The 24,062-nt window shown below is 45.4% G+C and overlaps 1 protein-coding gene across 1 annotated transcript in view; it reads right to left on the bottom strand.

Moving 5' to 3' along the window:
- Positions 1 to 23,637, bottom strand: part of LOC115509266 — a 39,983-nt gene extending 16,346 nt beyond the window's left edge. The window contains 11 exon segments of the mRNA XM_030308930.1: positions 1,709 to 1,768; positions 3,446 to 3,491; positions 4,160 to 4,214; positions 5,319 to 5,398; positions 5,479 to 5,506; positions 5,509 to 5,550; positions 5,553 to 5,583; positions 9,666 to 9,768; positions 14,414 to 14,562; positions 21,928 to 22,033; positions 23,544 to 23,637. Of these exon segments, the coding sequence (XP_030164790.1) occupies positions 1,709 to 1,768; positions 3,446 to 3,491; positions 4,160 to 4,214; positions 5,319 to 5,398; positions 5,479 to 5,506; positions 5,509 to 5,550; positions 5,553 to 5,583; positions 9,666 to 9,768; positions 14,414 to 14,562; positions 21,928 to 22,033; positions 23,544 to 23,608 (765 nt within the window). The 5' untranslated portion in view covers positions 23,609 to 23,637.
- Between the last annotated feature and the right edge of the window lie 425 nt (positions 23,638 to 24,062).

The following is a 24,062-nucleotide window of genomic DNA, read 5'->3' as shown; positions in this document are numbered from 1 at the left end:
CACACCATGAAGTGTACATGCCTTAGCATGACTGTCAAGCTCTAACTTTTCAACCTCATTTCCCTCCTGTGTCTGATGCCCCAGCCCCTCAAACTTTTCATAGCCCTCCAGACAACATGCTTTTCATGCATGCTTCCCGACTTGGCTCATGCTTTCATGCTTTCCCCCTTCCCATCATCTACATTGCTTTCCTCACCTCGGCCTCCTGGGAAAATCCTAGTAATCTTTCGATCTCCTGTGTGATGTTAGAGCAAAGTTAGTAGTTCCCACCTCTAGGCTTCTCCCACATCTTTTACGTTATTATATCATTTGTCACATTGCATGATTATTATTTCCGTAGTTTATCTCCTCACCAGGCTGTGAGATTCTGGGCCAAGAATCACATTGTTTTTTAAAAACATTTTTTAACGTTTATTTATCCTTGAGAGACGGAGCATGAGCAGGGGAGGGGCAGAGAGAGGGGGAGACACAGAATCCGAAGCAGGCTCCAGGCTCTGAGCTGTCAGCACAGAGATCGACGTGGGGCTCGAATCCACGAACTATGAGATCATGACCTGCGCCGAAGTCGGACGCTCAACCGACTGGGCCACCCAGGCACCCCAGGAATCACATTTTATTCACGTTGTATCTCCTGGGCCTATCCATTAAGCATGACACTATAAAAGTGCCCAAAAATACGTGTTGAGCGAGTTAATAGTTGAATGAATAAATATTCGAATGCACTAACACTTCACTGACTTGCCTGACAATGCCTCCTTGCAATGGCCTTCACTTCCAGGCATTTTCTGCACAACTTTGTTCTTTCACTCAATAATCACTAATCTGCGAACTCCGGGAAGGCAGAGATCATGAGATGACCCTTTTGATCATAACTTCATCTTCAGTGAACAAAGCACACTTGGTCCACAATCTGCACTTGGCATATGCTAGTTGAATGGAATCAAATTAATTAGGCATTGCTATAAAGTGGGCACTGGGCTAGGTCCTGGGAATACCATGGTGAAGGCAGACAAGGCCTGGCCTCATGGAGTTTGTATTCTAGTGACTTGTACCTTTTGGAATGTTTATGGGGGTTTAAGGTAGGGTTGAGCTGTAGCACACGGTTGGGCACAGTGACTTTGCTTTCTTAGCACTTGTCTTATTGGCTTGGCATCCAGACAATTCTGAGGGAGGTCATTCAACCATAGGAAGCTATAGAAAGTTGGGGCACTTTGCTAATAAGAATCACAAGAAGTATCCCGGTTGTGGGCCCCCAACAAGCCACAGGGCAGGAATGTCATCTCTTCGGCTCCCTGGCTGCCCAAAGGTGACACAGCAAATGCATACAATTTTGCATGCCAAGCAGAAATAGGAAGTACATGCTTCTTTCAGGAAAGTCACACCCACCACATCTTGGGCTGCCATTCCTGTACCACATGAATCCTGGCTGAGCTCATGGAGAGCTGCATGGATTGGCTTCCGTAGCCCCATGCCCCAATCTGAACACAAGGCCATCACTCTTCCTGGAGGGGAAGCAGCTGCCTGGAGCCCAGTACTTCTGGCTCTACCTGGACCCCAGTCATGATTCCTGACACAGCAGAGGCTTTTGAGGTCCTTGTGACAACCCTAGGCAGGCCCAGGAGAGTCAGGGTGAGCCTCTGAGTGACAGATATCCTCAACATGTGCCACTGTTTGGGTTGAGAGCCAGACAGTGTGGACCAGGGCTCACCAGGTCATCCTGCCAGTGTGGCTGCGGCTTCCAGAAGTGATGAAAGTCACATGGTGCATCCTGTATGCAAAGCCAAGGAAGAGACGTTGTATAAGCAGTAAAATGAGCTGCCAACACACTCACAACTTCAGAGAGAAGGTGTTGGCACATTTTATAACCCTACCCCTCACCCCACCAGTGATGTAGTTTTTCGAAATGTCAAAGCAAATTCCTCTAGTGCTAGTGGGAATAAAAAGCAATCCACTTCTGACGTTTGGGTGATTGCATTTCAACAAATCATATGTCAACTGACAAACCCTCCTTGGATGGTCTGCATAGCTTTGCCTTCATAATAAGAAGCCATAGCCGCTGCATGTGTTAAAACAAAAGCCGTCAGCTCAGGAACCTATAATACCAAAGGATGGATTCAACACCAGAGCTTCTCAGGTAGTCGTCTCTCAAATCATCTGGGGATGCAAGGCTTAGGCTGTGAAATACGGCTCGCCTTCAAACGAATAAAGAACTTACAATGTTTAAAGACCTTCAGAAATCCATGACCATCCAGCATAGTGAGCAGGGGAAATAAAATGTCACAGGTAGATTTAAAACTTAGTTTCAGTCAGCATTTTCAACTTCTCCTGTCCCTGAATCCTTTCTCCATCTCTAAGCAATAAAAAAATACTTTTTCCCCCCAGAGATGCTTATAGATGGCATTTCGTCTCCTCTTCCCACTTACAGAGGGAAAGACAAGGTGGGAGGAAGAAGGGAGAAAGTAAGGGCTGGACAATTGACAGAGTGGTTAGCCCTCACTTAGGGGCAAGGATATGCGAGATATGCTGACGCCCCAGCGCGCCGGGGAGGAGGGAGCATGACAGCCCGGGTACGAGGGGTAAGAATACAAGGCAAACTGTGTAGAGCTCCACGTTCCAGGCACAGTCTGCTTTGAATTCCCAGGGATGCCCTCTGTGCCTCTGATAGCTCTTCTAGCTAACGCTTCGTGATACTGCGACTTACGATAGGAAATAGGTATTCGGTCTCTGTCCCCACTTCTGGCAGATAGCTCCTAAAACCCTTGGAATTCCCTAAGTGCTGAGAGCATGGGAGGTGTCTGAAGTTGGTGGGGGGGCACGAAGACTGGGCTTGTGGGACTGAGCCTGTAACCTTGTGGATCTGATGCTATCCCCGGGTAGATGGGCCAGGATTGAGCTGAATTGCAGGACACCAGCTGGTGTCAGAGAATTGATTGTTGATGTGGGAACCAGCGCCCTCCCAGAGTTAGGTGAAGAGTCATTATACTTCCTCCCATAAAAGAGAGCTAGAGGGGTGCCTGGGTGGCTCAGTCAGTTAAGCGTCTGCCTTCGGTTCAGGTCATGATCTCATGATTCATGAGTTGGAGCCCCACATCGGGCTTTCTGATGTCAGTACAGAGCGTGCTTCAGATCCTTTGTGCTCCTCTTTCTCTGCCCCTGCCCCACTATGTCTCTCTCTCTATCTTAAAAATAAATAAATAAACTTAAAAAAAAAAAGAAAACTAGAGGGAAGAAACAGAAACAAAAACCAAAGTAAAAAAGGTTTCTAAAAGGGAGGAAGAGAGGGAGGGAGGAAATTCTTCTGTCTCTATCATGGCTTAACTTGTAGAGAGAGCAGAACTACTACAAACTGATTTTAGTGTGAAAACAATCAAGGGTAGGGTTGGTGGGGAGAGGATAGCAATCTGAAACAGGGTTTTGAATGGCTCATTTTGTACATTTCACTTACAAAATACACATTTATTCTCCTGTCCCATCCAACAGCTATGATGCACCTAGAGCAGTAACAGAGTAGTAGTACATGTCAATACTTGAGCTTATCATCTCTTTACTTTTTGCACGCAATCAATACTGTGGTTTAGTTTTGCCGTGTCTATATGATACATGGAGAGAGCAAGATAAAATGTGATTTGATAAATTAGGGTCAGCGTTTTCACTGCTACTTAAGGGATCTATAATTTCCGAGGTCTACGGATGCTACTCCGTAGAGCAGTTGCCCTCCTGAAGGTTAAGTGATCCTAAGAGCTCGGTTGAAACACGGAGGCAAGGGCACAAACAGAAACCAATCGGGAATTGTTTTCACTCTTTTTGTGCTCAGGAGAGAATTTATTGGATTTTTATTCTTGGCCTTGTGGCTGCTGAATTTAATTACTCTGGTAACCTCGTCTGTGATTTATTCCTCAAGAAAGCATTTGGTGGAGAGATGCAGTGCTCCCTATCTCTACCTCTAAATAGTCATCAAAATGTGCAGAGAATTGCTTCCAATATTCTAGAAGAGCCTAGTTGCCTAAATTACCATCAGGAAGCAACCAGGGTTCTCGGGAATGCTTTGACATATTTCCTTCTGGAAAATTCCCTTCATTGTCTTGGTGTCCTCCTCCAGCATAGATTTTGTATCAAAAAGATGCATCCCCCTCTTACATCCAAGCTGAATATAACTCACTTATTTTGGTTCACCTCCAAGGAGGTACAATCACAGACTTCACTTTGCTTTTCATCTAGAAAGATAACATTGTCAACTTCTATTAGACATTCTTCTTTATTAGTCCTTAAATCAGTTTACACGTGTTGTCTCAATTCAATGATGATTGGGGAAAAGTTGCGTACTAACTTTCTAGTTTTCAGACCACAGTTAGGTGTCTTTCAAACCACCAAAGCCCTGCTGGTTTCCTGCACCCCCCCCCCCCCCCTTGCCCTAAAATGCTGGTTCTGCCCTTGCTCAGCTTTGGGAAGAAGCTCGCCTTCTCCTGACAGGACCCTACACGGTGCCCGGCCCCTCCTGAGTGAGGAGACAAGTGAACACAGGCAGGTCAAAAGCAGAACTTGGAATCACAAACTCATTACTTTGAGTGATTTTTGTCTTTTTTTACTTTGGATTCTTTTATATTCTCTGGTAGTTGAAAAGTTTTTGCCTCTTATCTTCCTCATGGAAAGTCAACAGGCCAGAACTGTGGAAATTGAACCAAAATCAGGTACAGCACATGAACAAGTGGAAAAGTGGCCTTGGAAAAAAAATCACTAACACACAGAACAGACTACTAGCTTTTAGTTTGCTCATCCATATTTTGACTTATGTGATGCTTAAAATGTTTAGAAAAGCTAAGCTCTTTTTTTTTTTTTATTTTTTTTCCAACGTTTATTTATTTTTAAGACAGAGAGAGACAGAGCATGAACGGGGGAGGGGCAGAGAGAGAGGGAGACACAGAATCGGAAACAGGCTCCAGGCTCTGAGCCATCAGCCCAGAGCCTGACGCGGGGCTCGAACTCCCGGACCGCGAGATCGTGACCTGGCTGAAGTCGGACGCTTAACTGACTGCGCCACCCAGGCGCCCCAGCTAAGCTCTTTTAAGAACGCAGATAAACATACCGGGTGATGAAGGAGCAGGTGCACAAGGCTTAGCTGGGAGCACATACATTCATGTAAAGTACATCTCTCCTCAGTAGAAGTTTAAAGTCACTGGTAAAATGAAGGGCCAGAGAAAAAGAATGTAGGATTGTCACGTGCACCCTAGATCCCATCTCATTTGTTTCTTCTACCTTGACAACAAATGCCCAATCTTGCATCATTATGTTATGGGGAGCCTTGGTAGGAAGCAACTTGCCATGTTTCAGTGTGTGCAGACAATGTCCGTTGTTGGAGCTCCATATCTTCAGACAGCCATCTCTGCCCCCAGTGACTAGCCTAGGAAACAGTCTTCTGTTAGGAAATCATGTCAGGGAGCTCACCGCCTAATGGCTGAAGCTACTGGAGAAGACACATACCTTCTTCCACTGGAGTCAAAGGTCAGAATGTGATTCCAGCATTGCCATGAGCCCCGGTAAATCCAGAAACAACCTTCCTGTTTCAAAGTCCCATACTTTCACCACCTGTATCCGGAAGTTGAAAAAAAAAAAGTGACCTTGAGATACTGGCTATCAAATTAAAGGGAATTTGCATTCAGAAGTCTAGTGCCACAGATATGTAAGATGAAAACTTACCCTGAAGGTATCTTTACTTCCAATACAAGTTGGCTTACCTTGGTGTATTCATTTGCTGGGCTGTATTATAAAATACCACAGAACAGGGGGATTAAATAATACACATTTAGTTTCTCACAGCTCTTGGGGCTGGAAGTCCAAGATCAAATTGTTTGCAGGTTTGGTTTCTTTTGAGGCATCTCTTCCTGGCTTGCAAATGGCCACCTTCTCATTGTGTCCTCACATGGTCTTTCCCCTGTGTATGCACACCCAGGGTTTCCTTATGTGTCCAAATTTTCTCTTGTTATACGGACACCAGTCAGATTGGCTCAGGACCCACCCTAATATCCTCATTTTAACTTAATCCCCTCTTTAAAGGCTCTATCTCTGCATGCAGTCACATTCTGAGCTGCTGGGATTGGGCCTTCAACATAGGAATATCCGGGAAACAAAATTCATCCCATAACACTCAGCGAGAAGATTAGAAAATTTAGAAGTCTTTGGGTAAAAATCTCCTGACTACCTAGGCTCAGAGAAATAGGTGTGGATTGAATTTTGAGCAGCAAAATTTATTCAGCACCAAGGCGAAGCTGAGTGCGGAAGACAGCCTGTTTGGGGGGAAGGATATATCTTCTAAACCCTCAGCTTTCAGGTTTCACTCAGTCTAACTAGTTTGAGTCTTGGAGTGGCTTTCTTTCTGCCCCATTCCTTGAGCAACCTTTGAATGAGAATCCTCTGTCAAGGGAGATGAATGTCAGCTTTCATGACCGGTTGAGGTAAGTGCCTACCCCAAGGAGGGCTTCCTCTGGGGCAGGCTTTCTGGAGCCTGTACCCAAAGGCATGGTGGCGTGGGAGGAGAAATGCTTGAGGACAACACTCTGTCTCAGAACCACTGAATGTTGCTATTAATCTTCCACTTTGTAAAAGAGGCTATTCCATCGACATAGAGAAATTTCCAGGTCTCCAACCCAGAAACCAGAAGGCATCCTCTCACTGGTGTTGATTTAAATGCCTAAGAGCAGGTTTTTAGTAACGTACACTTTGCTTCCTGCCCCTCTGTCCTTTTACAACGCCAGGGCTCGTGGGGGTGGGAAGGAGGGCGGGGTGTGTCTATAGCTCCGGAGCATCCATTTGTTCCCCTTAATATTGCAATAGACCCTTAGCATTACTGGGTATTACTTTAATTATTCCAACCTTTGCAAACATCCCGAAGTTTCACAACATGCGTGACTTGTAATATGGTCAAGGTCCAGAAAGGAATGTGGCACCTGTTGGCATGGAAGAATGAGCAGAGGGCGCTGAGTGGGGCAGATAGCCCGGGATTGACACAGAGCGGAGGCAACCTCCCTGTGGACCTGCCTTCTGGTTAAGTGGTTAAACAGTCACACATTCGCTTCCTTAAAAACAAATTCCCCCAACACCACCACCTGCTACTGCCAGTTACGGTTACGGGAGTGAAAAGATTGAAGTGAGCAATTACAATATCTTTAAAAACGACTTAGGGTTCTATTTATAGAATCAAGAAAAGTCTAGGGATGCCTGGGAGGCTCAGTTGGTAAAGCATCCAACTCTTGATCTCGGCTCAAGTCATGATCTCACGGTTCATGGGATAGAGGCCTGTGTCGGGCTCTGTGCTGACAGTGCGGAGCCGGCTTGGGATTCTCCCTCTCCCTCTCTCTCTGGCCCTCCTGCTCTCTCTCTCACTCTTAAAATAAGTAAATAAAAACTTAAAATATATATATATAAAAAAGAATACAAAAAAGTCTAAAGGTGCTACTTAACTTTTTAGGTGCATTTTGTAGAGGGAATTTCAAGCCTTAGCTGGACCTAAGAACCTCTTTGCCCCAAGTGATTCTTGCTTTTGGAGTTCCCATTCAATTAAACATATTAAACTGCAACCACATCCCAAATTAAATATAATTTTGCTATTAAATGTTAAAATCTTTGTAAAATATCTACAGTTTTAAGCTCTGTTGATAAAAAAATTCATTATTCGTAACAAATAAATGTCCATATCACGTATACCTGTATATGTGTAAGTTGCAGTTCCTATGTAACACATTGCAAACATTTAATTGAATATTTATTAGTTTACACTGTGCCATTTTCAAGCATTTTCAGAGGCATTGAAAGTTGGTGGCCCCTAGCACTTTGCTATGCAACTCAATGAGTAATGTGTGGCATAGAGGTATTCATAACTTCAGGATCGTGAAAATCTTGGGCTATGTTCTCTCCTTCACAAATAAAGACTGCAATGTGGCTTAGATGCTATGGATCATGACAGTGGGCATAGATTTCACACAGATCTGCAGGATGAGCAAATACTCAGATCAATAATTCAATTCAGTAAGTGTCTGAGAGTTTATTACCAGCATGTGCTTAATACAGTAAGAGTTGACAGAGTATTTATATCTCAATTCAACATCTCCTTACCACCCACAGGCAGGGAAGATATGCATATCAAAAGTAATGCTATTGAAGGAGGCTGACTGTTAGCACAGAATTAGGAGCCCAAATGCTAATGGAGCCCTTCATTCTGCCTGGATGTGGGAGGGATCTAGAAACTTTTCTCAGAGGAGTTGATATCCGAGTTGTGCGTTGAAGAATAAGAAGGGTTTTGACAGATTAAGAGGAAAGAAGGGGGAAACATAGATGAGGTGCTAGTTGCCCTAACTGCCTGCTGAATTGTTAGAAAGGCGGGGCTCATGCCTGGGAAACAGAGCAGGATGGGTGAGGACTGAATCTACACCACATGGGTGAGGACTGAATCTACAGGAAGAGGGAGATGCTTGTGTGAGTCCAGAGCAGTGAAGACACATTTTGTGGAGGAGACAGGACTTGAGTTGGACCTTGAAGGGTTGCTAAGGTGTGTGTAGGAAAAGAGGGAGAAGCAGGAAATTCCAGGGTGGAGATGGGAAAAAGTTGGACAGAGCCAGGAACAGGCATGTGCAGGATGCTGAGACCAGAAGGTTGGCGTCCTTGGAGTCGCAGGTGATTCTGAAAGATCTGGAGGACAAATGCTTCTGTATAAGTATGAACCCAAATTAGACAAGAACCCACCTTCTTTGAGATGAGTTGAGACTGAGTCATCATAACAAATTTTTGATCAACAGACCAAGTAATCTGTTTCATTTAATACTTAATAAACCCATGGTGATGACTAATTTCTAGAGCAGGAACTGGCAAGAACACATGCAAAGACAACCGAGTCTCACTGGGAGAGAAGCCGAAATGAGTGTGAACATGAAGATGACACTACCAGACTGTGGTGCTCCCGAGGCTATAAATCCTAAAGACAGGGTGTGCCAGGCAATTGCAGGAAGAAGAAAAGAGGATGCTGCCAGATGGCCTGGGACACGGGCGTGTAATGCCAGAGCCTAGGCCAGTGGTTCGGAAAGTGATTGAACTGATATTTAGGTGATTTCAGAACATTTAAAGTTGAGTGTACTTGGGGTGTGTCCTCCCATTACCTCAAGGGCAGGAGTACATGAATTATGGGATGTGTGCACTTCTCTACTCCCACTCTTTATGCAAGGAGCATTGGTTGTGTCCGTTCTGTGGGCCAGAACTGTGTCATGCATCCAGGACCGGGCCAGCATGATCCTCGAGAGCCCCAGTGAAAGAGGGAGTAGACGTGGAATGCTCCATACCTTCATCCCCAGATTACACTACAGTAGAGTTCTATTAATCATCCTACACCATACAAGAGAACCACCATGAAATAATGCCATCCTTTAGTAGCAGATGGACCTTCCAAAGAGCTCATACTACAAGCCACTGGGGCAACTGTGAGCTCTTCCAGTCAGCTTTCAAAGAAGAGTGTCCAAATAATACTTGATAAGTAGCAGAGTTGAAGAATTCTAGTAGAATTCTTAACTTCCAGGGACGGACTGTCCCTGGAACACTCCGCTCAGCTCCAAGGTGAGGACCATGGGGCTAGACTCACACTCACAAACACATCATTGCTAAAGAGAACAAAAGTTGATACTTACAGATGCTTCCGTGCAGCTGACCACTTGCCTGAAGGCCCGGTTGTAGCGGTAGCAAACCGCGGGCTCTTGGTGGGAAATCACCAGGGAAGGCTCCGGGGGAGATCTTACTCATGAAAAACAGAGAGAGGATGAGAACCTGAACCAAGTGTAGGACACAGATACCCAGGATGAGGCATCTATTGCCTTACAGAGAAAGGTTAAGAGGATAGAAATGGGTCTGTGACCTTGGACACGTTGTTTAACTGCTCAAAACTCTTTCTTATCTCTTAAATGGGGATAATGGCATCTACTTTAAAGGGCTGTTTTGAGAATTAGATGAGAAGATTCATATAATGTCCTTCCCAAAGACCCTCACATGGCATAATTGGTATTCAATGGGCAGCAGGCACTAATCATGAAAACTGACACCACATGTCTCCTTGGGGCAGGAGGAATGTGATTTCATTTAACTATGGAGTGGACCTTCTTTGCTATTAATTTACATCTTCCCTGCCCCCCCCACCCCCTGCAAATAAATACAAGCTGTATTATCCCGTTCTGAATCTTCAAGCCTGAATAGCAGCACCTTTCATTCAAGCAGGGACAAGGCCCTGTGCTGTGCTTCCCATGGGCAACCAGGGGCCAAGGGCTTACCTGTGTCCTCCAGCCTTGCCCCGTGAGCTACCTCTGGGACAACAGCACATAGAACAGACACTTGTAGGGGTTAAGCAGTCCAACTGTTTAGCACTAATGTCCTCATCTGTAAAGTGGAATCTGGAATCCTTTGTAGAAATTTAGTGAGGAGTGGGGATGCCTGGGTGGCTCAGTTGGTTAAGCATCTGACTCTAATTTTGGCTCAGGTCATGATCTTACAGTTCATGAGTTTGAGCCCTGCATCAGGCTCTGTGCTGGCAGTGTGGAGCCTGCTTGGTACTCTCTCTCTCTCTCTCTCTCAAAGTAAATAAATAAACTTTAAAAAAAAAAAAAGAAATTTTGTGAGGAGTGAGGAAAAGGATATAAAATGTCTGGAGAAGCCTGGCATGTAGTGAACACTCAATAAATGAATGTTGGTTCCCAGTACTGCTGCTCTGCCTTCTCTCTCTCTTTTTTTTTTTAATATATGAAATTTATTGTCAAATTGGTTTCCATACAACACCCAGTGCTCATCCCCAAAGGTGCCCTCCTCAATACCCATCACCCACCCTCCCCTCCCTCCCACCCCCCATCAACCCTCAGTTTGTTCTCAGTTTTTAACAGTCTCTTATGCTTTGGCTCTCTCCCACTCTAACCTCTTTTTTTTTTTTCCTTCCCCTCCCCCATGGGTTTCTGTTAAGTTTCTCAGGATCCACATAAGAGTGAAACCATATGGTATCTGTCTTTCTCTGTATGGCTTATTTCACTTAGCATCACACTCTCCAGTTCCATCCACGTTGCTACAAAAGGACATATTTCATTTTTTCTCATTGCCACGTAGTATTCCATTGTGTATATAAACCACAATTTCTTTATCCATTCATCAGTTGATGGACATTTAGGCTTTTTCCATAATTTGGCTATTGTTGAGAGTGCTGCTATAAACATTGGGGTACAAGTGCCCCTATGCATCAGTACTCCCGTATCCCTTGGATAAATTCCTAGCAGTGCTATTGCTGGGTCATAGGGTAGGTCTATTTTTAATTTTCTGAGGAACCTCCACACTGCTTTCCAGAGTGGCTGCACCAATTTGCATTCCCACCAACAGTGCAAGAGGGTTCCCGTTTCTCCACATCCTCTCCAGCATCTATAGTCTCCTGATTTGTTCATTTTGGCCACTCTGACTGGCGTGAGGTGATATCTGAGTGTGGTTTTGATTTGTATTTCCCTGATAAGGAGCGACGTTGAACATCTTTTCATGTGCCTGTTGGCCATCCGGATGTCTTCTTTAGAGAAGTGTCTATTCATGTTTTCTTCCCATTTCTTCACTGGGTTATTTGTTTTTCGGGTGTGGAGTTTGGTGAGCTCTTTATAGATTTTGGATACTAGCCCTTTGTCCGATATGTCATTTGCAAATATCTTTTCCCATTCCGTTGGTTGCCTTTTAGTTTTGTTGGTTGTTTCCTTTGCTGTGCAGAAGCTTTTTATCTTCATAAGGTCCCAGTAATTCACTTTTGCTTTTAATTCCCTTGCCTTTGGGGATGTGTCGAGTAAGAGATTGCTACGGCTGAGGTCAGAGAGGTCTTTTCCTGCTTTCTCCTCTAGGGTTTTGATGGTTTCCTGTCTCACATTCAGGTCCTTTATCCATTTTGAGTTTATTTTTGTGAATGGTGTGAGAAAGTGGTCTAGTTTCAACCTTCTGCATGTTGCTGTCCAGTTCTCCCAGCACCATTTGTTAAAGAGACTGTCTTTTTTCCATTGGATGTTCTTTCCTGCTTTGTCAAAGATGAGTTGGCCATACGTTTGTGGGTCTAGTTCTGGGGTTTCTATTCTATTCCATTGGTCTATGTGTCTGTTTTTGTGCCATCTGCCTTCTCTCTTGATTGTCCCTCCAATGCCCGGGTTCCAAGGCTGGGGCCACTAGAAGAGGTTCAGTGGGTCTGAAACCTCCAACTTAGTGCCAGACTATTCTCAGTGTGTGGAATCCTTTCCAAGGAAAAATAACATTTGACAGAAGGACGATTTGCACTTTCCCATGAATGGTCTCTGGACTCCTGTGATGGCAGAGTCTTGCCTGTGGGGGAGGAGGAGGGAAGGGTGTGTGGGGCACAGTCCCAGAGAGACAGCGCCGGGCCCGTAGCCAGAGCCTACTGGCTTTACCTACATCCCTTCCCCAACGCGGGTTGGAAGGCGCTGAGTCTCCCCGCTTCGCAGGTGGAACCACCAGAAGGCTGAGAAGGACCAGGTCCCTTGACCAAGATCACAAAGCTCCCAAGCGACAGAGCAGGGACCGGCAGACATTATCTGGCACCTAAGCGTTGGCGCTAGAGACGGAGTCTGTTTTTGCCACGAGGTGGAATTTCAGTCTTCGCTTAAAAACAAAATCCAACAGGCTGTTTTTCTACACACTGATACCATGTAGAACAAACAGCCGCCCGATTGACGGAAGTCCCGCTTTTCAGCCAGTTCCTCTGCCATCTTGAGCAGAGCGCCTGCTCTCCCAGGCCTGGCCGTGACGATGACCGGGTGGGAGTTCTGCCAGGCACTCTGGATCCACGGGCGACTTGCCCGTGGCCTCAGGGGGGCAAATTAGGAACGGTGGGTACAGACACGGGCAGCGGCCATACACGCTGGACTTCTCAGTAGAGTTCTGGTGCTGTGAAATCTGATCGCTTTTCTGTAGAGTTAATTCTTGATCTGTGGTTTAGTCACCGAACACAATAAAGGTTCTTCCTAGACATATGTTCACAAATCAAAAAAAACAGAACACTTTTCGAGACCGTATGCCATCACTTTTGGCTCAGGAAATCCGTTTGCCATTTTCATATAGATGGGATGTGACACCTGCAAACCGCGGTAGCCAGCCTAAACCTTCCCTGCCTCCTTTCCTTGGTTTTCAAAGGCTGCAGATTTGGGATTCGGAATCCTGCTGAACACCGAGGGGGAAACTGCAGGCAGAGAATGAGGGATGTATTCCTGGGTGGCGGGGTCGGGGGGAATAGCCAGGGGCCAGGTTGGAACCACGAGAAGGCTCTAATGACGTTCCGAGGGCCCGTCACTTCTCAAAGCACCAGCAGTGCGCCTGGCCAGCCCTGCTGAGCCCGGGGAAGAGGTCTGATCTACCTCGAGACAACTGGGCCCAGGGAAGCTCTCTACCCCCGACACGTGCCTCTTAGGAGCATCTGAGAGAAGCCTCCCTGCGGGCTCTGGAGAAGGAAGACTAGACAATGTGCTTCCCATTGTCTACTTAAAAAATAGTAATAAGCACCGAGCTCTCCTTCCCCTTCGAAATCTCAGACAGACTTTTGCCCTTGCAGTGGGAGGAGCACCACACAGGGAGGAGGCCGGGTGCCAGGCATCTGGAGAGGCGGTCTAGCCCCAGGTCTGCTCCAGACTCCCAATTCATTCCCTTCTCCCGGCCTCCGTCGCTCATCTGTAAAACTGCAGCCTTGTGCTAGGTGACTCGTGGGTCTCCGGGAGGCGGGACTTAAACTCTTCAGGAAGACCAGGCAGTCTCAGCCTAGGCAGGCCAGGGGCGGGCCCTGGAGGGGACATTCGGCGCTAAGGGGAGGATTGTGTGAGTGACCTCCCTGACCGTGGAAAGGGCAGCCGGCACCCACTTTCCTGGCCGAGGAGGAAATGACAGGTGGCCTGGCAAAGGGGTGCCGAGGCAACCGAGGCGGCCTCATTTGTAGAGGAATCAGGGAGACAAGTCTTCAAGGCATTTAAGGGCCCTGGGCAGGAGAAGCCTGCTAGGGGACCCTCCACAAGGACCCGTCCCATCACCTGGGACTGAATGGCTACCCTGCTGTAGGGATGGGGTCTCAGATGTGGGCCTCCAGGGCTTCCTGGACAATTTCCTATAGACGTAGAGCCAGTGGGTCGATAAGGGTTCGAGAGGTAAATTCCAGACTTGTGGATAACATAGGGAGGTGGTGCTGGAGTGATTAATGGGAGCTGTTAATGGGAGCTCACCAAACACATAGTGCAAGATAAGGACGTGGGGCATAGAGCTGAGGAGGTCACCCAGAGGCCTTAACTGTGGATCGTGATATAAAAGGTTGCAGGCAGCTGCACTGGGCTCGCCGTGCCCTCTAGACAGCTGACGGCTTGGGGCCAAGAGGGTAACCTCATACCTGAGTCGCAGGTGCAGGGGTGCAATCGTGTTGGTGGCCACACGCAGGGCTCTGGGGTGGGGGAGATAGAGGCAGGCCGCGCCCTCCCCCTGGATACCACTGGCTTTGGAGGAGGCCATAAACGAGCGGCTGTCTGTTTCCAGACAGATCTGAGGAGGAAATGAGGAAAAAGTCACCGAGGTCGTGAACCGGCTGCTTTGCTGTGTTTCCGAAGCCGTCACCTGGGGCAGGGGTCTGGTCAGGACTGATGGAAGTTTACACGCTGCCCTGCCCCACTCACCAAAAGGAAAAAGGGTGAAAGGGGCTTCTTGTCCCCCGTTGTTTGTAAAGGAAGCAGAAAGCGGGGCCCTTGTCCCTGAGCCCCTCTGCCATGCTGAAGCTGCCCACGGAGCAGGGATGCCAGAGGCCAAGCCACCATAGGAGTGGCCAGTGGCTTCTCTTCCCGTGGACCGGCTGAAAGCAGGAGCTCGACATCGTGGGTCAGATTTGGGCACAGAGCTACCCCCGTCTCCCAGATACGTTCCCATTTCTTAACGCAGTTCTTCCATACCAGCCACTGGGGAGATATTTGGAGCACTCAGGGAACAGACCTCAGCGTGGTTATTGGTTAAGGGCATGGAGGTCCAGAACCCCCCTGCCTGGGGTGGCCTTGGGCAAATTACCACTCTCCCTTTCCCTCAGTTTCTTCATCTGTAAAATAGGGAGACTAATAATAGTGCCTATCTTATAGGACTTTAAAGTCTTAGGACTTCTTAAATATTAACAAAAACAGCGTTTAGGATCATGGCTAGGCCACAGTATAATGGTATATGATTAGAACGCTAATATTATTGTTAATCCTTTATTACGATTATTGCATAAAGTCATGCCACGACTCTTGTGTTATTTTAAGGTGATCTGATGAGAGCTGCAAGGGAGGGCTCACTCCCTGGGGAGGAGCAGATGGGCCAAGTGCAAAACTGGGAAGACAGAATCATCACGAAGGCAGCTGTTGCTTAGTGGGCTGGCATGCGCCAGGCATTGTGTTAAATGCTTTCCATGCGTCGTTTCATCTACTCTTTGTTAGGGGCTGAGTTGCGTCCCCCCAGAACTCGTATGTTGAACAACCCCCAGTATTTCAGAATGTGCCCTCATTTGGAAATAGGGCTGGAGTCTGGCGCGACGAGCAGAGATGAAGTCACGCCTCAGACAATTTGACTGCCGTCCTTGTAAGAAGGGGGAGTTTGGAGAGAGATGCACCGAAGGGGAGAGTGTCATGTAAGATGAAGGCAAGTATCAGGGTGACGCTTCTATGAGGCAAAAATGCCAAAAGTTGCCAGCGAACCCCCAGCAGCGAGGAGGGAGGCAGTCTCCTTCAGTCTCGGAAGGGACCAGACCTGCTAATACCTTGATTTTAGACTTCCGGCCTCTAGAACTGCGAGACGAACCTTTCCATTCTTCAAGCCACCCAGCTTGAGGTATTTTGTCACAAACTAATTCGATCTGAAACCAACTTTGGGAGGTAGGTATAATCCACCGGGTTCCGGCGAGGTTCAGTGACTCTCCTGACGCAGACCTAGTGAGCCGCTAAAGTAAAAAAGAGCCCATCTTAGGCTCGTCTCCCGCCAGAGCTGCGCTGGAAAATCTGAGGACTAAGCTGGGTGGGATGTACTTGGATGGAGCTTCTTTCCCCCACTTTGAGACTCCAGGAAGCAAATCAGCTATCGGGAAATTTGAAGCCTTTACCCCTGAAGCCAGACTCTTATTTGTTGTATTTATACTGTTAGTTTTCCTTAGTTCTCCCCAGCAGGTAGCAAACTCACTTTGAAAGTTCTAGCCTGCTTTTTTAGCTGTGATTTTTAGGTCATGGCATGAAAGGCAGGAAGCAATACACTTTGGGAGGTCAGTCTCGGGATGACAATAGTGATCAAAGTAAAATAATCCCATGGAAAAGATGATCTCAGGCCCTTCTTGTTCAAGGGATGTCCCCCCTTCCTTTCTGGAGAACTAAATTGTTTGAAAACGCTCATTTTCCTGGATAGAAAGGTAACACACGGTCACTTAAACCACAATAGGAATCCATTTATCTAGTAATTTCTTCTTACTTCATGAAATAATGTTACTGAGAGAGAGAAGGTTTTGATGAGGACAAAAATAAGGTAATTCTGGAGTCTGGCAGAGGGATCTTAGTTGGAATGCTATCGGGGGACCCCTCCAAGGTCTGTGAAAGGGAAAGGTAGGAAGGAATTCTTCACACTGCTGTTGTCATTGATTCAGAAAGTTGGCATTAAATCCCCAAAGTAAAAGTAGCTACAACAAATTCGTATCACTGACCTATCCATGGTCTGTCCAGCACCCTCGTGTCTTCTGTTAGGAGAACTGCCTCTCTGATTATAAGCAGTAGACATGGGATGGACCCAAGCCTGGTCAATCTGTGTCTTCCCTTAGATTTTTCTGTCTAGAGCTGATAGTGAATCTGGAATTGGGTTGTGGGTTTAGACTGGGCATCAATGGTCCCAGCCATTTGGAAGGAGAAAACCTTTCTGCAGTAGGAGTCAATATCGGTGTGCACCAAGGAGCAGAAATTCGTAGCGCAGGCAGAAAGTGTAGAAATAACAGTGCCGTGTTTGAACCCAGCTGCCTGTGAGGCCACCTGTCTGATGATCGGGTTTCAATAACCAATAAATTCTCCCTTTTTAGCTTAAACTGTTTGAATTAGATTTTTGTCTCTTTGGCCTAAAAGAGTCTTAACTGGTAAAACTACTCTGTGGTGAGCACAGTTCATACCTTATCTTTTATGAGCACAACTAACCTACGAGGTGGGTCATTTTGCAGAAGAGTGACCAAAGTCCAAGAGAATTAAGAGTGACCAATGACCAAGAGAATTAAGAGTGACCAATGTCCAAGAGAATTAAGAGTGACCAATGACCAAGAGAATTAAGAGTGACCGATGACCAAGAGAATTAAGAGTGACCAATGACCAAGAGAATTAAGAGTGACCAATGACCAAGAGAATTAAGAGTGACCAAAGTCCAAGAGAATTGAGAGTGACCAATGTCCAAGAGAATTTAGAGTGACCAATGACCAAGAGAATTAAGAGTGACCAATGTCCAAGAGAATTGAGAGTGACCAATGTCCAAGAGAATTGAGAGTGACCAATGACCAAGAGAATTAAGAGTGACCAAAGTCCAAGAGAATTAAGAGTGACCAAAGTCCAAGAGAATTAAGAGTGACCAATGTCCAAGAGAATTGAGAGTGACCAATGACCAAGAGAATTAAGAGTGACCAATGTTCGGGGCGCCTGGGTGGCGCAGTCGGTTAAGCATCCGACTTCAGCCAGGTCACGATCTCGCAGTCTGTGAGTTCGAGCCCCGCGTCAGGCTCTGGGCTGATGGCTCAGAGCCTGGAGCCTGTTTCCGATTCTGTGTCTCCCTCTCTCTCTGCCCCTCCCCCGTTCATGCTCTGTCTCTCTCTGTCCCAAAAATAAATAAACGTTGAAAAAAAAAAATTTAAAAAAAAAAAAAAAAAAAAAAAAGAGTGACCAATGTCCAAGAGTTTAGCAAGATTGAATCCTTCACCCAAGGTCACTGAGTTTCTGGTAGTTTCAGAGTTTAAACTCAAGTCTGTATTTCTCCAAAGCATTCTGTACCCCACGCCCAAATGCACACTTCTCTGTCCACACTGGAAAGGAGTTTCTGGGGGAATGGCCACCAAAATAAGGCATTTCCTGGTTTTCCTTTCACCCAGAGTTATGAACTTCGCAGTAGAGTCTGAAAGAAAGTGATGGGTCATTTATGGCTGGGGTTTTAAGAGGCAGATATGCGTTATCTGCTCTCATGCCCATCGCCCCAGGATGAAGAAGACTCTGGGAGTCTAGGACCCCACATGAAGACAGCCTAGTTCTTGAATGGGAGAAAAATGCCCCTCACCAGGAGCACTGGCCTTGGGTTATGAAAACAAACAGGAATAACCTTCTGTTGTCTCAACCTCTAGAAAATATGGGGTTTATTTGTTACAGTGGCAAGCCTTACCTCAGCTGATACACCATGCTATCTTCCTTCCAAGAAATAACTTCCTTTCAAGAAATAACTTTTCTGTACTGATTCCTGTTAACACAAAACAGCCGTCTTTGTGGTGTGCAATGTTAAATTCACAGAAAATAACAAGTGAAAACAGAAAACCGAACCTGTCACTTTACTCTCCTTTAGAGTAATGCCAGAAACCAGCAGACTCCTGAAACGTTCCATGTGTCCCCATGATTTAGAGAAGTGAAATATTTGGGCTGAAAAATCAATTCAAAGAACGAAGACCATCTGATCAGGCATGCTAGAAATTTAGCTGTTTGGTTCCTGGTTGATTACTTTTTATTTGATAGGAATAATGTATTCTGAAATAAATTACACACCATATTTCCAAGATAGGATTTCAATATATTTTAAACACATTTTGGGAAGTGATTCAATATGCCTGAATCATCACAGGCAAGATGCTAATCTTGTAATCATGATTTTAGATTGGAAGAAAATGGAGAGGCACTAGGAAAAGAAAATAGGATAGAAGACGTGTTCTTACATACAGAATTATGATTATCTGATGGTGCCAAGTTTTGAGGAAAAAAAGCTCATTAAAAATATGAAGTCTCCAACTTTGTGGCTTTGAGGATGCCTTTGGATGGATTTGATTTTCAAAATAAATCAAAAACTGAAGTCCATAGGTTTTACCATTTTAATCAAATTTTCTTGGAGGACTGAATTGAGTTTGGGTCCTGGTTGCACCACGACCTGTGAAGTCAACAATTAATTTTATGTAAAATGTCCTCATTGGTGCCATGAGGTGGACTCTAAGCTCACTATACAGGAGCCATATTGGATCCTATCAACATGGCAGCGTCCCTGTGCTCAGTCTTTGAGGCTTTTCTCCCCATTGCCCACTCTTGTTCTCTTTTCTATTTCATCCACTCCATGGCTTAAAATTTCATCTAAATGCTAATGAATTCCAAATTTATATCTCCAGTTCTGACATCTCCCCTCAACTCAGGATGACTCTATCCAACACATCTACTACTGAGCTCCTGGTCAGGCTCCTTCTACCCACTATCTGCCCTGTCTCAGTTGGGTGGGGCCCAAAGCCTTGGTGTCCCCCTTGACTCCTCTTTCTCTCTCCTCTCCCCCTCCTTTAAAAAAAATAACGGTTTTGTTGAGATATAATTTACATCACACAAAATTCACGTTTTTAAAGTGTATAATACAGGGGTTTTTAGCATATTCACAGAGTTGTGCAACCATCAGCATTGTTTAATTTCAAAAAATTTTCATTACTTTGAAAAGAACCCCCATACCCATTAGCGGCCACTCCCTATCCCTCCGCCCTCCTCCCTGCAACTACTAAACAAGTTTCTGTCCCTGTGGATTTGCCAATTCTGGACATTTCACATAAATGGAATCATCCAATACATGGCCTTCTGTGACCGGCTTTCACTTAACATAAACTTTTCAAGTTTCATCCATGTTGTAACACATATTAGTACTTCATTTCTTTTTGTTTCTGAGGAAAAGTTCATCGTAATGATATGCCACATCTTGTTTATCCACTTATTAGTTCATGGACATTTGGGTTATTTCTACTCTCTGGCTATTATGAATAATGTTGCCCTGAATATTCATATGTAAGTGTGTGAATATAAGTTTCCAATTTTCCTGGGTGTAAATCTAGGAGTAGGCTTGGTGGGTCATAAGATAACTCTATGGCTAATGTTTGAAGAACTGCCAAAATGTTTTCCAAAGTGGCTGCACCATTTTAAATTCCCACTAACAATGTATGGAGGGCTCCGATTTCCCTGCATCCTTGCCAACGCTTGTTATTATCTATATTCTTATTTTAGCCATCTTAATGGGTATGAAGTGGTAACTCACGGTGGTTTTGTTTTGCATTTCCCTAATGACTAATGATGTGAAACATCTTGTCATGTGTTTATTGGCCATTTGAATATTTCTTTGAGGAAATTTCTGTTCAAGTCCTTTGCCCATTTTTAAATCAAGCCATTTGTGTTTCTATTATTGAGCATACAGATTTTTTGGTATTCTACGTGCAAGTCCCTTGTTAGATGCGTGATCGGCAAAATTCTTTCCCATTCTGTAGGCGGTCTAATCATTTTCTTAATGGTGTCTTCTGAAGTTTTTAATTTTGATGGCGTCCAACTCATTTATTTTCTCCTTTCTGTCTCTTGTGTTTTTGATATCATATCTAAGAAATCATTCCCTAGTCCAAGGTCATGAGGACTTACTCCTATGTTTTCTCCCAAGAGTTTTGAAATTGTAGCTCTTTTTACATTAGGTCTATGGCCTATTCTGAGTTAACTTTTATATATGGTGTGCGCTTAGGGATTAAACTCCTAGATTGAGGTGTCGGCAGGCTTGCTTTCTTCTGAGGCCTTGCTCCTCGGCTTGCAGATGCCCACCTTCTTGTGGTGTCTTCCCATGGTTGCTCTTCCTCTAAGTGTGCTGATTTCCTCTTCTTACAAGGACACCCATCATATTGGATTAGGGCCCACCAATATAGCCTCACATCACTTCAATTACTTCTTTATAGGCCCCGTCTCCAGACATAGTCACATTGTAAGGCACTGGTGGTTAAGACCTCAACGTGTAGATTTTGAGGGGATATGATTCAGCCCAGAGCATCTGTAAATCATTTATTATGTGAGTGGTCAGTGAACTGGTTTATGTGTCTATACTGACCAGTCATACTGACTTGCCTGAGGCTCCAGGAGTTCTTTGACTCAGACTGCTCTAAACTCCCACCCTCTGGCCCCATGAGAGTAAAAAAAAAAAAAAAAAAAAAAAAGGATGAAATCATGAAAACTTTTCATATTCTTTGGAAAAGCATATGAAATGATGGAAAAAGCAAATCTGTGAACTTTCTTTCTTTCTTTCTTTCTTTCTTTCTTTCTTTCTTTCGGTAGAAAAGCAACGCATTACAAAGATCACAGGGGCAACTGAATTTTAGAGGTAGATAGGACCCTAGGTATACAAGTACAAAAAGAGGTGTGAAGGCAAACAAAATGAAAATGGTAATATCACTGCTTCTAAAGGACTCTAAGTGTTTAAATCCTAAGCCTTACAGACAACATTTCAGAAAAGGCCCACCTGCCCTATGTGTATCGCACAATAAGATGACCAATAGTAGCAAGGGACTGCTGCCTCCCCCGTGTCCCCATTCTGTCCCCTGCTCCTCCTCTCCATCCTCCAACATACATTCTCCCGGGGGAATCAGGGCAGCATGCAAACGGGGGCTGAAATGCCATAAGGTTTACTCATCCCAACAAAACACCAGGTATAGAAAATTTTCTAAGAGACTACCCTTCCATTGCCCACGTATCTTCTTTTTCCAAAACAAATCCTGCTAATGTAACTACCATTTGAGTATCTGCTAATGCAGAGGCCTCTAAAGCCGAAGAGGGGAAAGAAAACAGGAAAAGAACACATTCTCTATCGGAAACTGTTGGACAATGTATCAAAACATAAAAGGGCAAAGACCTTAATAGTGTTGTCCGAGGACCTGGAAGATATTTCGTTATCCTCAGCAGATGCATGGATGTCGATCACTGGAGCTGTGTGGCTTTTCAGCGTACCTGTTGGTTTTCTAGAATGAAAAAAGAACAGATGAACACCAAGCAGTTCTAAGCGCTGTTTCTAAATAAAAATGCAAGACTAAACTTGGTCCGGATCTGGCAGTTCTATTCAGCCTGGAGGAGGGTTACGTCTCCTTCTGAAATCACGCAAGTATATATCTTGTGTGATAAAAGGACTGAAGCAAATAATACCCAGTTACAGCAACACAACTCAGTGCGAGCTGAAGCCCTGGGCTTTGTTTCACCAACTGCTGACAACATCACTATAAAAGGAATAACGAGGAATGGCACAGGGTGGGGCTGGAATAGATCCTGTGGCAAGTTGTTGCTTTATGCAGGCCAGAGTTAACAGTATTCAGCTCTAGGGGGAATGTCTTTTTGATATAAGTTTATTTCAAGGAACTCTGAGGGATCAAGGTGCCCTCAGGGTCGCAGGGCTGGGTGTGTAGTGAGAGGGTGGGAGGTGGGGAGAAGGGAGGCAGGGCTGAAATGGAAGGGGAGAGCACACTATCGTTTGATAACCAAGTCCCTGGAAGGTAAGTGGATTGTTCTACGTCAGCAGACAAACGGGCGCCTAAGGTAATAGAAGTGGGTAGAAAATCATTTTTCTTTCTCTCTGATTAGGCATCTGACCTTGTGCTGGGCGCTATACGTGGATGACCCCATCAGTAATCTTTATGACTGCTGGAGGGGTAGGTACTCTTGGGATCATCATTATCGAGGAGGAAACCAGCAGAACCCCTTGAGCAGGATCACTTGGCTACCAAGTGACAGGGACAGAATCAGATCCCTCATGCCCACCTGCTCCTAGTGCTGCCTCCACCACTGCCTGTTGTTGCTGAGGGGCATGGGTCACCTTTCAGATCCTCCACTGACGCCTGATACAGAGGCTCGGGGAGGAAGCTTGGCGCACCCTAGAGGACCTGTTCTTGTCCCCAGATCCCCACCATTAATGCACGAGAAGACTCCTCCCTATTTTCCACTGTCCTTCCATCTTCAACACTTACCAGTGGAAATGATATAGGCTTTTAGAATCAGCCAAAATGCATTTGAACCCAATTCCAGTGTTATTTCCAAAAAGGTAAACTCCTCTGAGCTTCCGTGTTACCCCGTTGGTAAATGGGGCCAGGGAGTGGCTGGGGCGCCTGGGTGGCTCAGGTGGTTAAGCATCCAACTCTTGGTCTTGGCTCAGGTCATGATCTCGCGGTTCGTGAGTTTGAGCTCCACATTAGGCTCTCTGCTCTCAGCACAGAGCAAGCTTCAGATCCCCTCTCTCTCTCTCTCTGCCTCGCTCAAAATAAATAAACTTAGAAAAACGGGCCCAATGATTTGCTTATTAATCCCCAAGAATGAGTCTCTAGTGGCCACAAACAGGAGTTTCCCAGGCTGTGTGCGTGCGAGATCAATGTCAGGCAGGGGTTCTTAAATTATCCTGAAGGGGAATTGGCGATCCCTTGTCCTGCTCTCAGGTACTTTACTAGATCAATGGCACTCTTGGTTGGAGAAAGAAAACAAACTCACCCAGGCAGATAAGGATTCCAGACTTGAATGATTCGATCCATCCCACCTGTCAGCAGCAAGTTCATTCTTTCATTTACAGAATGAAAATGCCTTGATTCCTCTGTAGATGCGAAAAACGGTTTGATCCCATTCTGCTCGCCTTTGGGGCAAACCAAGGAACGCTTGGTGCCTTCTTGCCTCAACATCTTTTCTAACATCCCTTATCCTTTCATCTTTTGCTTGACATTTGTTGTTCCCATAGTACGACCTAAAAATATTCACAGAAAAACAAAACACAGCCTCTTAATACGATCAATTTTCTGACAAGTTGCTGATTTTGAAAGTCCCGCTTTTGCTTTCAGTGAGGACTACTTTTTTCTTCCTCTCTCACCCTCTGGTGTTACACCATGGATCATCTGAAGAATGAAAATGATTTCTGTAAGGACGTCAAGATTCATTTCCCCTCCTTCTCTAGAGAGAGACAAGAAGGGTCACCTGGAGGAAGGAGGAAGCGTGAAGAAGGCCAACTCATTCTGAGGT

The sequence above is a fragment of the Lynx canadensis genome, chromosome A1, assembly GCF_007474595.2.
Source record: "Lynx canadensis isolate LIC74 chromosome A1, mLynCan4.pri.v2, whole genome shotgun sequence".
NCBI lineage: Eukaryota > Metazoa > Chordata > Mammalia > Carnivora > Felidae > Lynx > Lynx canadensis.
This window is presented reverse-complemented; position numbering and strand designations above follow the sequence as displayed.